The sequence below is a fragment of the Ctenocephalides felis genome, unplaced genomic scaffold (genome assembly GCF_003426905.1).
Source record: "Ctenocephalides felis isolate EL2017-DRISC unplaced genomic scaffold, ASM342690v1 CF-g0.4_SCAFFOLD_03570, whole genome shotgun sequence".
NCBI classification, from domain to species: Eukaryota; Metazoa; Arthropoda; class Insecta; order Siphonaptera; family Pulicidae; genus Ctenocephalides; species Ctenocephalides felis.
In genome coordinates, this window is record NW_020539724.1 from 15,033,931 (window position 1) to 15,048,203 (window position 14,273).

General features: G+C 25.1%; 2 protein-coding genes across 2 annotated transcripts in view; one reads left to right on the top strand and one right to left on the bottom strand.

The window, feature by feature from the left end:
* Window positions 1-2,412, bottom strand: part of LOC113382784 (tubulointerstitial nephritis antigen-like) — a 99,604-nt gene extending 97,192 nt beyond the window's left edge. The window contains exon 1 of the mRNA XM_026621014.1: window positions 2,293-2,412. The gene's annotated coding sequence lies outside the window, so the exon portion shown is untranslated. The remainder of the gene's footprint in view (window positions 1-2,292) is intronic.
* Window positions 2,413-3,884: 1,472 nt separating this feature from the next.
* Window positions 3,885-4,998, top strand: LOC113383320 (DET1- and DDB1-associated protein 1-like). Its single transcript, XM_026621586.1, has 4 exons — window positions 3,885-3,998; window positions 4,069-4,207; window positions 4,273-4,334; window positions 4,840-4,998. The coding sequence occupies exons 1-4, from the start codon at window positions 3,996-3,998 to the stop codon at window positions 4,930-4,932; spliced, it is 297 nt and encodes a 98-aa protein (XP_026477371.1). The 5' UTR covers window positions 3,885-3,995; the 3' UTR covers window positions 4,933-4,998.
* The last annotated feature ends 9,275 nt before the right edge of the window (window positions 4,999-14,273 follow it).

Sequence of the window (14,273 nt, forward strand, 5' to 3'; positions counted from 1 at the left end):
GGATCGGAGCCCGAGCCTCAGATAACTAACCTATTATAACATTGGCATTGCCAACCAATGTTGTCATACACACGAATGTATTTTACATTTTATAACTATAATCGATACACACATCTATATAGATGGATTTTTATAAAATATACAAAACAGATCTATGCGTACATTTGCATCCGATTAACTGTGTATTGTACACGCTATCGTATCGGCATCCGAAATTTGCATGATTTTTTCTATGTTTTAATTTGCGAATTTCTGATACGATGATCGCATCTCGGACTGGAAGAACTTGCTTGGAAAAGTTTTGAATGCTTTTTGAATAAGCAGATGAGAGCAAAATAGTACTGGGATCGTTCATGTTTAGCCAAAAAAATAATTGATTTTGTAAATTCAAAAACTGTTCCAAAGATGTCGATTGCAAATTGTGCTGATTAGTTTTTGGATGAAGTTTGAAACTAGTTGGTTTTGGTATTTTGCCTTGAGGCAAGTTACCTGAACTGCTCGATAAGTGTAAATAATCGACTTAATTCATAAAATATAAACTAGTTGGTTTGGTAATTAGCCTTGAGGCAAGTTACATGAACTTCCCGATATGTTTAAATAATCGACTTAATCAATAAAAAATAAACTAATTTATGAGTCATTAAAAGTATTCCGAGTGGATTTATTACACATAATTGAAAACGAACGAACACGTTAACTCGGAGTATTTTCTAAAAGCACATTTTCAAAATTCAATAATTTTTATAATTGAACCAGTTTATGTAAGACTTTAATGGTTTATTATGTTCAAGACCAAGTACTCTATCATTATACCAAGTAAATAGTCTGATTTTAATTTTAACAAATGTCAAAAGAACTACTCATTTTCTCGAATTTATAATATCAAACTATTTGTCGTAAGGCCGTAATATTTCAGTAAGTTCTATAAGACCATGGTATATATCACTAAAAAAAAATCCATAAAAATCGATTTAAATTTTTTTTCAACAGTTAATTACAAGAAAACGGCTCGGTAGATTTTCACCTAAACCTGATCAGTATCATTCCCAACTAATATCTTTCGAACAGTTTTTTATTTTTTTAAATCGATTCGGTAGTATAAGCTTAAATATGGACGAAAAGTTTAACACTTTTCTTCAAATTATAAAGAAACGGCTCGGCAGATCGTCGCATAGTCTGACAAACGATAGTCCTCATTGAGATACATCCAATGGCTTTCAAATTTCTGAAATCGGTTCAGGCGTTTTTGAGAAAACGTCGATCAAAGGCCTAATTATGACAAATGCCAAAAAAACGATACTAATTTTTGCAAACTTTGACGAATTTTTAAAGTTAAACGAATTGTCAAAGGGCCGTAATATTTTAGTATGATCTATAAGACTATGGTATCTACCGTCAAAAAAAAAAAATCATAAAAATCGTCGAAAACAGTTGCAGGTCTAAAATATAAGCCTTGGAGAAATGGTTTATTTATAAAACTTCATTAATATTTGAATTATGGACTGAATATGCTAGATTGCATGTGATTTCTCTTAACGAATAAATTAATAATGGGTAGTACTCCCTTAGAGCAGGTCCGTGAGCTGAGTTAAACTCCATTCAAGATTCGAGGAAAATAGTGAAAAGAGAAATTTTCCATTGTCATTTCACATCGCAGGGCCTGAATTGGGCTAATTTCAATAGGAAACATATTTTTGATCTATATTTTAAAGTGGAAATAAATATCGCTAATGCCTGATGTCAGGTTGTCCAGAGCGAGATTTGAATTCATGACTTCGTCTACACGAGTCTAAACCTTTGGATTCTCATATAGTTACAAAAACTTACGATATATCATACAGAGCAAAATTTTGAGTAGATTAGGTATTAGGTGGAAAGAAACATTTAACAACAAATCGTCGTCCGTAAGTTTATTCTTAAAAATAAGTCAGAATCAATAAGCCCAATATCGGTCAACCGCAAAAAACTGATTTTTCTATTCTTGAATGTTTTATTATAATAATAAAATTAACTTGATAATTAACAAGCCGATCATTACCAAATAACTTACTGAATATATCAATATAAGCGACATTCGTTTGAAACATCCCTATTTTAATGATAATCAATTTAAATTAAAGTATGAAATAAGCAATACGTAAAAAACGACTTCAATCATTATAGTTTGATTTCATTTTAGTAGGAAAAGTAGCTTAATAACGAAAGTGAAGCTTATGAAAATTATACTGATAGAACTAACGGAATGCTTATTGGGTATTAAGTATATCTAATGATATTAAGAATATCACTTACCAATCATCCTGCCTAAATTTTCCATCCCATAAACACAAAACAGTCCCTCAAAAATCACCTGCATTCAGAATCTTGTTCAAGAATGTAAAAATATTTAGCATTTTGATATAGTGGGAGAAGTACACCCTAATACCCTGAAACAACAATGTTTCCAATTTAAAATGGTATATAAATGAAAATTCATTAGTATCATATTTTATATTGATTAATATTAAAATTTTTATATTGATTGAAAAAATGATTTTCTTTTCCATCAGTAGTTCTTATCCCAAATAAGTATAATCAAAGCACTTATCGTAGGTTTAATAATATGTTCCCTTATTATTGTAAGTAGTTTTTTGTATTAAGTATTAAAATCAGTACGAATGTAAAACAGATATATCAATAAGAATTTATTTTTCATATAATTTATATTAAAAATGTTACATAAACAATATATTAAAAGGAGGCCGCATTATTTCCAGACCAAATATCAATGACTGTATTTTCTTTACTTCTACATAAGTAACATTCTATCAAAATAACACTTGTAATTTCATATTGATAAAAATTTTTGAATTTATAATAAAATTATTATTTTATTTTAAGTAGTATGAAACTTATTATAAATCAGTCAACTTGTTACATATTAATTTGATTAAGTATGTTATTTTTCATATTGTAAGTTAAGACTGCTAAATTCATATTTTATTAATATTCGCTCATACAACAACTATAGAATTTGAATTTTACCTTATAATTATGCAGACATGATATAGCTTTTTATATTCAAAGAAATTATATGAAAAAGTTAAATTACATTGTGGAAAAATAAACAATAAGATTAACATCTGATTTAACACTAAGATTAACTAATTTTTCAACTGTATGAAGGCTAAAATTATAGCCGAAACGTATGGTTAAAAAATAATTTTTTGAAAGAAATCCATGTTTTTGATTGATGTTATGCGCGATCACTAGATATATATATATATATCTAAACCAGTGTTTTCCAACCTATGGGGCCTGTTCCCATGAGGGTCTGTTTCCAGTACTATTTTCAAACACAAACCAACAAAGTCGAATTGAAATATAAAGGAAAAAGTAAATATTTGATTTTCAAAAACATGTTAGCATAATATTGCATTATATATTGAGCTATTAAATACCAGTTGAGCATTTATGAAATAAGATTATTCAAAAACTGAAGAAACTGCAACAATTTATTTTATAAATCGTTGTACGTGGTTTAAAAATATTGGATACCACTGATTTAAACATTTTTATCAACAATATATTAATATCATTTTTATAAACATAAAAGGAGAACAAAACAATTATAAAAATTATGCATTAATAAGCATTAATTTATTATGTATATGTTAGTAGTGATTTAATATTTAGTAAATTTATGTGATGATAAATTAAATACTGTTATTCAGATAAATTTGAAACATTTTATACACTTTGATGGTTTTGATTGATTTCATTTCATTCGATTTATTCTAAGTTTTAAAAGAAAGCTTTGATTTCAATTTCAAATTTAGCGCGTTTTTTGTTTTGTTGTCAAGCGCAGCCGTAGTCGCTTCCAACAAACTTCACTCCTTTCAGTTCTTTATTTTTTTGACATTTTAATGTCGCTTATTCCAATTAATAATATCAAAAATAAGTGTTTTAGGCGAAATATTTACGTTTATAATTTGATAAAGTGACAAATAACAAAAATGGTTTGTAATTAATGAATATTTTATGAATATATAATGTTAATCATATTAAAACCATTTTTTTTCATTTTAGCCTGTCAGCGACTTACTAAAAGATTTGCCATCGTTCAATGCGAACAATTTTGCTTTATATAATACAGAAACAGCAAACAAAACTACAATAAAAAAGCCATCAGTTTATATAGCAACGACAGAAACAACACCATCAAAAGGTACGTTCAGAAAATATTTAAAAATATCTTTAGCTAAAATCTAACCTCAAAAATTTCATTTACAGAAATAGTATCTGATAGGACAAACATTCTCCTCAGATATCTTCACTTGCAATGGCAGAAAAAGGTAAACTATATTTATTTTATTCTCAACATAATAATTCTTATGTTTCAGTTGAAATAATTTCTTCGAAATATTCAGTTAAGTAAATAAACAAAAGCTATATTTACATTTGTGTCCGTCTGGATGAAGTCTTTGTTGTAAAAGACCTATCTACAATTGAAATTGCTATAGGAAAGCAGAATAATTTTAAATGTACATGTATAAAAGGAAATCTTATTGTTACTGAATATTGTATATATAGGCTCAATCTTAAATTTGATGAAATAAGTGTGCTATCACATTTAGCTTTTTCCAGTCATAGTAACCAATTTGCTTTCTCTATGCAAATAAAAGTATAACCACAAATATTGTATATCCCACAGTTAAAAAAGTATCCCCAAGTTAAAAAAGTAGTCTTCTTTTCACTAGATATAAGCGCACCCTATCAAATTTGATAATAGATATGCTTAGCATTACCGAGTCATAAAAACCGATTTGCTTTCATTACAAATTCTGTTTCCATTTTCAGAATATGAGCCGCAAACGTGAGTTTGCAGAGCCACCGAGTGATGATCACAGGAAAAGACCGAGATTTGATGAAGCTAACAGCACAAATTTGTAATTAAGTTACAAAATTTCATAAAAAATCTTACTTTATAATTATAATATTTCGCCAATAGATTTTATAAAGCCCTAACTTGAAATATATGATATTTGATAAGCATTTATTAATTGATGTAAGTGACTAAAATATAGACCTTACTTTCTGTTTGAGTGTTTTAATGTTGTGAAAGAGACTTGGTTTTATGTATACGAATCAAGATTATATATTTGTAAAATTATTGAATTATCTGTAAATTTATAATATATATATATATATATATATATATATATATATATATATACTCAAATATATCTAGAACATAAATACACACTCAAATGAGGGCTTTGAAATAAAAATGGATTGCGATTAATATGAAATCTCTAAAATTTTCATAAACTTATTTGTAAAATAGTTATCAATTCTTGTAAGATAGATAAATATTTAATATACCAGTCATATACCAATGTTTACTTCAAAAAGTACAATTTATATTGTGATGTCAGAGAAAATTTAAATCATTTAGAAAATTCAAATAAAAAAATAACTGTTTTCAAAACTGGTGAACCAAAAATAATAAATTGTTGCAATTTTTACTATTCTGCTTAAACAATTGAAATTAGATTGAAATTGTTTGTATAATTTCCTTGAATATAAAAAACTATTCTATAGCTAATTAATTTCTGTTAAATTACGAATCTACACTAAAATTTTTGTATAGAAAGACGATTCTGTTTCAAACGCTTTTGGAATACATATTTAACTGTACTAACTTATATGTAAAATAATATCAAATAAATATGTAACAAACAGACTATTTTATATAATAAGTTTCACCAACTATATATTTTTAAAATGATTATTTTATCCATGAATTAAAAGACTTAAAATTGACTGGATGAGCAATATTAAATCTTTTGAATTATGGATATAATAACTATTGACTTTAAATCTAAAATATCATAATTCAGCAAAACCTGTTATGTAGGATCATCTCAATAGCAGTTTGTTCCTTTATGTCAATAAGTATATACTCTGTCAATATAATACTTATATAGTTAATTTAAAATGTTTTAGATCATGCATAAATATTAGTTTTATTAAATCTAAAATATTATAATCCAGAAAAATATGTAGGGAAACTTCAATGATTGTTCATTTACATCGATAAGTAAATATTTTATTAATATAATACTTTAGTTAATTTGAAATCTTTCAAATAATGCATAAAATAATTATTTCCTTTAAATCTAAAATATTTTAATTCAGCCAAACTAAGTACATGTAATCAATTGAACGATTGTTTTCTTCTTATATTAGCTTTGATAAGTAAATATACTCTATCAAGTATATTTACTTATCAAAGTAAAGAAAGAAACAATCGTTGATGTGTTAATATGTAATTAGTTTGGCTGAATTAAAATATTTTAGATTCAAAGGAAATAATTATTTCATACATAATTTGGAAAATTTCAAATTAACTAAAGTATTATGTTAATAAAATATTTACTTATCGATGTAAATGAACAACCATTAAAGTTTCCCTACATATTTTTCTGTAGTAAAATATTTTAGATTTAATAAAACTATTATATTTGCATGATTTGAAACATTTAAAATTAACTATATATGTATTATGTTCACAGAGTGTTAACTAATTTACATAAACGAACAAACTCTTGTTGAAGTGATCCTACGTAATAGGTTTCGCTGAATTATAATATTTTAGATTTAAAGACAATAGTTATAATATCCATAATTCAAAAGATTTCGAATTAACTGTATAAGTAATATATTGATAGAACCTTTATTTAGTGAAGTAAAAGAACTTTGTTTAGTGAAGTAAAAGAACAATCGTTGAAGTGGCCCTATGAAATAGCTTATGCTGAATTAAATGTAGTAACATGAAATGTGTAGCCCTTACATTTCAATTTAAATTAAAGCCCTTTATTGTTTTTAAGTGCTTTAAACTTAGACTTCAACGATTATTTAAAAAAATAAACCATACATAAGCATACACACTTATATAACGTGCAAATCAATTACTTACATTCATTTTAAAATTTCATGTACCTCCAACTGTTAACCACCAAATCTTTTATGGCTTTGAAATATATTGCAATAATATTATAAAATATAAAAATGTTCATTTAATTGTATGAACAGTAACTATTAACTAAATCACTTTAACGCGTTGAAAAATTATTAAAAAAGAAAGTAATACTGTTAAATAACTGTCAATCGTTTGACGTTTAGGTCGGTGGCGCCACACAGAACCATATGAACCCGGTAGTCACTACGTAGTTCCCGAAGAACTGGGAACGATTTTGCATAGAGGCGCTGCATGTCATACACATTAAAAATATGGCGGCAAATTTGAATACGCTTTCGAAAAAACTCCGGGAAACGCTTTGATATTAATTTATATTCATATATATATATATATATATATATATATATATATATATATATATATATAATGACTTGTAAATGTACAATCACAGATACAAATTTCATGAAAACTCAGATTAATTGAACACATCTAATCATAAGTGAGAAAATTATCTGATTAAATAAGTGAAATCATCAATTATTAAATTATCTTTAAGAAAAAATGCATGCATTGTAATTAAAATTGTATATAGGAAGTATAATAATAAGACTTAAAAATTCTTATTTCGAGAACTATATAGTTTTTTTCTATATGATCTTGTATTCATTCTAAACATACCTGATTATGTTAATCCTGATCAATTGAATCACCTGAAATAAAAAAAAAAAAAAAAAATTAACTAAAAATTAGAGCATAAAACCCATGTTAATCGTTCCTGTTTTATTGTAGTACTGTACGGTCCTACAAATAATATTTTTAAATATTTTTCATATATATTTATATATATTTAGAGATAAAATTTTATTGCGTTCAAGTAACCTTTACATCGTTTTCTTATAAGTAAATATTTTTATCTCATATAAATCCGAAATCATTTACCACTCAAAATGAAAAAAAATGATGAAAAACTATCGTAAGATTCTTTTACACAATTTGAAAAAATGAAGAAAACATAGTTCTTATACGTTCATGTATTGCATATGATAAGAAGTCGAGACATTAGTTCTCAAATTTAATTAATTTTAGTTAGAGATATTAATTTAAAAGTCGACTTAATATATATGCAATTATGACTTGTTTCATGCCATCAATCAAATATAGATTAATATTAAAAAATCTTAAATATTAATTAGAAACTTAGCAATCAATCATATGCCATCACTTATTAGCATCATACATTTCATCTTACACTAATTTGTTTATATATATATATATATATATATATATATAAATATATATATATATATATATATATATATATATATATATATATATATATGTATATATATGTATATATATGTATATATATTTATATATTTATATATGTATATATCTTCATATATGTATACATAAGGGCGGGTCATATTTCTTGAATACGATACAATTTTGATTTTATGGGTCTTTTTAAAAAGCTTTGCTAAAGAAATTGTAGCTCAAAAATCAATTTTGAGCTAGCGTCTTTTTCAAAATCAGATTGAATCCTCCATCCTACAATCAGATTTATTAAAACCTCTCATGGTTATAGAGTTGATAGTCAAAAACGATCTTAAAATATGAATAAAAATTGCTGTAGATATATGTATAAAACTTGCAGTATGTTTTTGAAATTTTCAATTGATTTTTATAATTCAAATCATCCCCCCCAGAAACCTATAATTTTTTGAAAAAAGTCGTTTTGATTATCAATTTTATTTTCATGCAAAGTTTCAACGATTTCACAGACGTGATTTTTTTGTGAGTTGATTTTTAACCATTTGGAGAAAAAAATTAATTGAAAATTTTGATTGCTCTAAATTTATGTCTAATCTTTTTGGCAAAGTTCCTTAAAATGACCCACGAAGCCAGAACTGCAATTATGTCCCGGTGAACTTTCTTGCTTCTATATAACTTGACCCACCCTAATATTCATATTCATATAATATATATATATATATATATATATATATATATATATATAACAGGATCTACTTGGTTTATTGAAATGGAATTTTTATCTATTATCTATATCATATATTTAACAGTATATACATTTAGAATAATTTCATTCTTTGGTAATGCATTCAGCATTTATGGAACCAGAAGAATTTTTCGACACTTACTCATGCACGGTTCATTTCGAAATTGCGTTAATTTTAAAAAATCGAAAAAAGTTTCTCATATATAAAACTAAGAAAATGTAAACAATATCAGTCGTGTTGATATATTAATAATGAATCAATTCATTACCGAAGTTTTTCATTTTGTTCATATTTGGTCTTGTAAGTTAAATTTAGAGGTATAAAATTTGTATAAATCGTATTATTCTTTATATTGCAATAAATAATGTCGGAGGAAATCAAATTTGGTAAAAGGCACGCACTTTGGGGTGGTAGCAAAAAGTTGGTTTTGATCATTTTTTCACGACTGAACTAGTTGGAAGTACTTGAAATCTGCGCATGTAAACCATTGGAAAATAAATATATGGGTAAATAAAACTATTATAAAAAAAATAAAATATAAATAATATAAAAATATAAAATAATATACCTTAATCGAATTGGTTGCTCGTTACAGAAAGTCATAGTTTTGTTCAATAATCATGCATAATTTGTTATTTCTGGACCACACCTTCATCAACAAGGAGAAACTGAAAAATACAAAAAAAAAAAATAAAAATAAAATAAAAATACCCAAAAAATAAAAAGTAATAAATTAAAGTGTTCATTCCAGAAAACTATGTTTAAGAATATTGATTACACATTAAGATCAGTAATATCAGTAAATTAATTAGAGTTAGGTTTCTATATTTTGCCTGCACTTGTAAAAACTATATCAATATTTCTTAATAATATATATTCCTACAGAAAATAACCATATAGCTAATCAACTGATGGAAAAAGTTTTTTAGCATTTCCTGGATATTGGATCTGGCCACTGGTTTTACAATTGATTTTGTTACCAATAAATTATACAAAAATAATACAAACTAGGGACTTCTATGAGTATGGTATATCTACAGATATAAAGAGTTTGGACGATGGAAATGGGTAAGATTTGATGGCAGACAATATTTGCATATCCATGGTAAATTTATCAATAGTTTCTTGTTATATATTTATAATAATAGTTTTATACGATTTTATATTTTGTTCACCAGAATGATGAACTAGATGGACACTTTGGTCTCTATTAATATTTGAAGGAACAAACCCTGTATAAATTTCGATCATAGTTATATATTTATCGGGGTTATATCTATCATTTCTATCCGATTTTCTGATACATCATCTTTTCACCAGAAAAGATGATGTAAATGCTTTTCTTCAGTATGATTTGAAGACAGGCAATATCGGTTCCTTTGAAAAAGTCCAGGTCACTCTATGATATAGAATTTTATTCAATTTCATGATATTTTGTCTACCAGATTAGGCGATGGAAACGATTTTCTCCAACAACATTTGAAGTAAATGATTTTGGATCACGTTTATATATTATCTTTGGGGTTAAATTTATCAATATTCTTAGCACATCAGACAACTTTTCTCAATATTAATATTAATATTGGATAAGCAATAATAATCTAATTTTCATCTATTTTCCAAGTAGTTTACATGTACAGATTCCAAGACAAATTCGCGGCCTAACCAGAAAACTAAAACAACGTATAAAAATCATATTAAACCGAATTTATGGTTTCTTCATTCGTTGTTTGATATATACCATGAAATTCAGCGTAAATTTATTACTAATTGAGTATATCATTTCGATATTTTCTTATTGTTAGCGTAGGTTAATTTATATCACTTATCAGCAATCTAAAATTACTGTATTTTACAATTATATGCAACTATATAATATTTTATTAATAGACTAGCTTTATATATTAGATGTATTATATATATGCATAGTAATTTAGATATATATTTATATATACATATCTCACAATTGCAGATATTATATATATGGATATATAAATTTCACACATTTAACACATGAATGTGTTTATAAAAAATGAAGTGTATGCAATACAATTATCTAATATTCTGTATCATTGTTATATTTTTATTTTACTAATATCTTAAGGAAAAAAATTGTTGGAGTATTTGCGTTATTCTCTGTAATATTATTATGTAAAAATTATAAGCACTTATCGGTGATTTTACGAAAAAGTGTAGTATTTATATTTTGCAAATGCAAATTGACTGGTATGTCTTCGTTTTTGATAAACATATTTTGATTTTGATGTATGTAATAATATGCCAGAAATTTTATTAATAGAAACCAAAATATGTTTATCCAAAATCAGGACTATCGACAAGATCCCAATTCTTCACATTTCTGCATATAAAATATGTAAAAATTTGATATTTTATTTTATTCTATTCACATAGTTTGACTTTTCTTTTAAACAACGTTTTTTTAATTTTATTTAAAACATGTACATAATGTGAATCAGATGCATTTTTGCAGAATTATGAAGAAATGGAAATTAATTTAGGAGAAATAAAAAATGGAAAACTGGTAGTAAATGAAATACTAAAGTTATACTGAAAAAAAGTTTTACAAAAGTGGGGGCATGTTCAATAAACATTTGATTTTATTGTTGCTTAAAATGGCAACTGAATTTAATAAATAACATTTGTTTCAAATCATTAAGTTATTGACAAATTTTAAATCTAATACATATTGTTTGTCAGAAAAAATATATTATTTGAAGAATTTTTTTGTTTTCTTAGCATTTTATTTGAAGTACTTAGGTACTTTTTTCTTCGAAGCATTTTGGACAAAACTTAATCAAATACACCAGCTTTCCATAATTCGTTTCATTTTATCAATTTGCAAACTTTTTCCTCTATTTTCAACGAAACTTTGGATATTAAAAATGCTTAAAAAATATTTCCTATCATGCGGATTATTAAATATTTTCCGGACTTTTCTAATATGCCCATGTGCTTAATATCATATATAATGACAATGATTTAGAACATAATGATTGATATAATTAGCAATGATATTTGATTATTTACAAATGTTTTTATATAAATGCAGTAATTTCATATACATACTGATAAACACTTCATATTATTTCATTTTATTACTAAAAATCACAATAAATTTAAAGTCTTCTGAGTATTTATTTATAACACAATTATATGCATTAACTTCGATTATAATATACTATGCTGTATACATATATATATATATATATATATATATATATATATATATATAAAGTATATATCGTATCTTATATACATAAATCTGTTGTACGTCTTAGAAGGTTTTTGGCAATAATAATTTCTACATTATATTTTTCTTACTCATAATTTTACCTGATATCAAATTTTAACTGGATAGACATTTTGACTGTTCTCTGCCTGTTTTTTGCAATTTTTCTACATTATTTCTATAAGTTTATTACCACTATTTTATTTTCATTAACAAACTCTAAAATGATTTATCAAAATTTGAATAACCGTTTAGCAGCGTTTGAGTGACATACAGAACACATACAGAAGATTTATGTATATAAGTATACATATATGTATATATATATATATATATATATATATATATATATATCTATATATATATATATATATATATATATAATATATATATATATATATATATATATATATATATTTGTAAATATTGATTTAGGTGTATAAAGTGTAAGTGTAAGTGTATACCCAAATATTTTATAATTTTTTTTCAAAAACCTACAAACCCTTTCAATCAGTTACTACTTTATATGCAAAACGCAGAAATCACTCATACTTTATCATAAAACCATATCAGAAAAACCAAAAAAAAAACCCTAATCAAGTGCGAATAAACCCAAAAATTTAACTTTTTAATCCTTTACCTTATTTCTATATTTTTCTCGCACAAGATTGAAGATTCCTATAAATTTTCCGTTAAAATTTTATCATTTTTCTACTTATTAAGTGTTTTTTTACGTGTAGAAAGAGCAAATTAAGATACGTCATGTTTACTTCGAATAATTGTGCTGGCAGTGATTTTAATTTACAATCATACATTTCAAGATTTGCAAATATTGATAAATAAAAATTAAGAAAATATATCTGGCTGTTTAGATAAATAAAAACATTATTAAAAATTTATTGAATAATAGTTAGAAATGTTTAAGGTACGTTCTTAAGTTTATTTGAAACTGCTTCTTTGCAAAGGAATAAAAAAAATCTATTCTCATCAGTAATATTTATGAAAAAATTAAATTAATATTTAATATAATAATTTTTTTAATGAATTTTTATTAAAAAAAAGTTTTCTTAAAAAAACATTTTGCAGAAGTTTTGTTTTAATAGAATTTCACTTTAATAGAACGTTTTTTTTATAAATATGATAAGTCGAAATCTTCATTTCGCAAGATAAATTATGCACAAGATTAATTTACAATTTAAAGTCTTAAAAGAAAGGTTATGTTACCATTCGGTCATCTTTTATCAATTGTTTCTCTCAATTTAAAAGAAACTAGCCTGGTTATACTAAAAAAATGGTTTTTCAAAAGTGGAGGCATGTTCAATATATATTAGACACAAATTTCGAAACAAAAAACGAAAGAAAATACTTTTGTTAAAGATTTTCAAACGTGGTTTATTATCTTCTGAAAACTACGTTATTTGATTTTAGACAAAGACTGATTACACATATTTTGCCTTCTACTTTCAAATACCATTGTGAAAAAATCCCTAACTTTACTCGTTTTTGAGATATCGGTGGTGGATTTTGGCTTTTTACCCGCGGACCTTTAAGTTCCGTTTTACTCTATTTGATTAACAAGAAAAAGATGTCAATAAATATTGTAGCAAATCAAAAACAAATATAAATATATTGAAAATGAATTCTTTCTTAACCATATTTCTCGTTATGACCAGGCAAGTTTTTATTTAATTTTCTTTTATTATTCCTTTGAGATTCGCAATACCTCTAACAAAAATGTTTCAAAACCCGACAATTAACTGAAGAAAGTAAAATAGTATCTTCTTTCGCTTACATTATTTTCACAATATTAATTTTATATTTTCATCTTATTATCCTTTCCTTGATGAATAATAATCGTACATTTCTAATTCATTAAATAGAATTATTGTTAAAACTAAATAATTTGTGCCTAGTGACAACTCGCAGCCGTTTCATAATAATTAATAAATGTCAATAATCCAAATCAAGGCATTATTATTTTAGTAATTATTACCAATTACACATCAAGAGTTACTACGATATATTTTCAATGGAGCATTTA